This window comes from Colobus angolensis, unplaced genomic scaffold (assembly GCF_000951035.1).
Source record: "Colobus angolensis palliatus isolate OR3802 unplaced genomic scaffold, Cang.pa_1.0 Scaffold494, whole genome shotgun sequence".
In the NCBI taxonomy this organism is placed as follows: Eukaryota; Metazoa; Chordata; class Mammalia; order Primates; family Cercopithecidae; genus Colobus; species Colobus angolensis.
Window position 1 is genome coordinate 554,122 of NW_012118421.1, and position 2,075 is coordinate 556,196.

General features: G+C 39.7%; 1 protein-coding gene across 3 annotated transcripts in view; it reads left to right on the top strand.

The window, feature by feature from the left end:
• Positions 1–2,075, top strand: part of SRP54 (signal recognition particle 54kDa) — a 47,017-nt gene that overhangs the window by 39,210 nt on the left and 5,732 nt on the right. For all 3 annotated transcript variants that reach the window (XM_011959455.1, XM_011959457.1, XM_011959456.1), the window contains one exon: positions 688–858. In XM_011959455.1, the coding sequence (XP_011814845.1) occupies positions 688–858 (171 nt within the window). The remainder of the gene's footprint in view (positions 1–687; positions 859–2,075) is intronic.

Sequence of the window (2,075 nt, forward strand, 5' to 3'; positions counted from 1 at the left end):
CTTAGCCAGGATAGTCTTGATCTCCTGACCTCGTGATCCGCCCGTCTCAGCCTCCCAAAGTGCTGGGATTACAGGCTTGAGCCACCGCGCCCGGCTATAAATATTCTTTTGAATATATTCTGTATTTTCTTTCTTTTTTTTTTTTTTTTTGAGATGGAATCTTGCTCTGTTGTCCAGGCTGGAGTGCAATGGCGCAATCTTGGCTCACTGAAACCTCTGCCTGGCAGGTTCAAGCAATTCTTCTGCCTCAGCCGCCCGAGTGGCTGGGACTACAGGCGCGTGCCACCATGCCCAGCTGATTTTTGTGTTATTAGTAAAGACGGGTTTCACCATATTGGCCAGGCTGATATCGAACTCCTGACCTCATGAGCCGCCTGCCTTGGCCTCACAAAGTGCTGGGATTACAGGCGTGAGCTACTATGCCCGGCCTCCGTGTTTAAGTTTTAAAACTCAAAAGCAAACATAGCGAATGATAACATTTGTTAAATTGGGGTGGTAGTTTGACTATATATTATATCTGTTTTTCTATAAGTAAGATATTTTGTAATATAAAAAGAAAAATGAGATATTTATCACTTTAAAAACATATCTGCTAAGCTCTTTGAAGTTATATATTGCCCATTTGCACATAACTGCTTTGATGGTGAATGATAATTGTGTGTGAGAGTAATTGACTCTTGTCTACAGAACTAGACAGTACGGATGGTGCCAAAGTTTTTAGTAAACAACCCGGAAGAATCCAAAGAGTAGCAAGAGGATCAGGTGTATCAACAAGAGATGTTCAAGAACTTTTGACACAATATACCAAGTTTGCACAGATGGTGAAAAAGATGGGAGGTATCAAAGGACTTTTCAAAGGTAAGAAAAATAAGCTTGTTATTAGTTAACAGACTGAAAAGAAAGGAAGTTGAGTACAAAGTTAAGAGTACTGCCAGTACTGGAAAATTCACAGCTGAATTTCATGTTATTTTCAAGTACTTCCAGGATTTATGTGACCCATGATTTATCTGTTTTCATATTTAAGGTAATAAACATTAATATTAAAAAAAACTTTACATCTGTATAGTGTGGGTAAATGAAAAAAATAATAATGCTTTTCTTTTTGTGAACACATTGTATTAAATTCAGATAATATAAGGAAAAAAAACCAACGCATTACCTTTACTCCCCAGATAATCCAATGGATCCTACTGCAAATAACAGTTGTTATAACTAAGTTTTCTTCTGATACATCATTAACTATTTTTCCATGTTGTCAAATATTCTTCAAAATATAATTCTTGGCCGGGCGCGATGGCTCATACGTGTCATCCTAGCACTTTGGGAGGCTGAGGTGAGCGGATCACTTGAGGTCAGGAGTTCAAGACCAGTCTGGCTAGCATGGTGAAACCCTGTCTCTGCTTAAAATACAAAAAATAGCCGGGCATCATGGGGCATACCTGTAATCTCAGCATTTTGGGAGGATCACTTGAGGTCAGGAGTTCGAGACCAGCCTGGGCAACATGGTGAAACCCTGTCTTTACTAAAACTACAAAAAAAATTAGCTGGCTGTGGTGGCGTGTGACTATAGACCCAGCTACTCGGGAGCCTCAGGTGGGAGAATCACTTGAACACTGGAGTTGGTGGTTGCAGTGAGCCAAGCTTGCACCACTGCACTGCGGCCTGAGTGACAGAGCAACACTCTGTCTCAAAAAAAAAAGATTTTGAAAGCCTTATTTTTTATGCGTGGCAAGGAGACATATACATGAATGGGAATGGAAGTGCCAGGTAAACGGATTTCAATTTAGTATGTATAAAGAAAAGATTTTCCCCTAAGTATAACAGAATGGCATAGATAGCTTTACATTAGATAGTAGGTCATCTTCTCCTGGGGATAGTAAGACCAAGGCTAGATAACCATTTATTTGGGGGATATTGCAGAAGGAATGCAGACATAATGGACATTTTGACTAAAGTCCATTCCATTCCTGAGATTGCATGCAACTGAAGAAATGCACCTCATATTCTAGGAGTCATCAAACAACTGTGGGAATTAATTCACTCTTTTTTTTTTTTTTTTTTTGAGACAGGGTCTC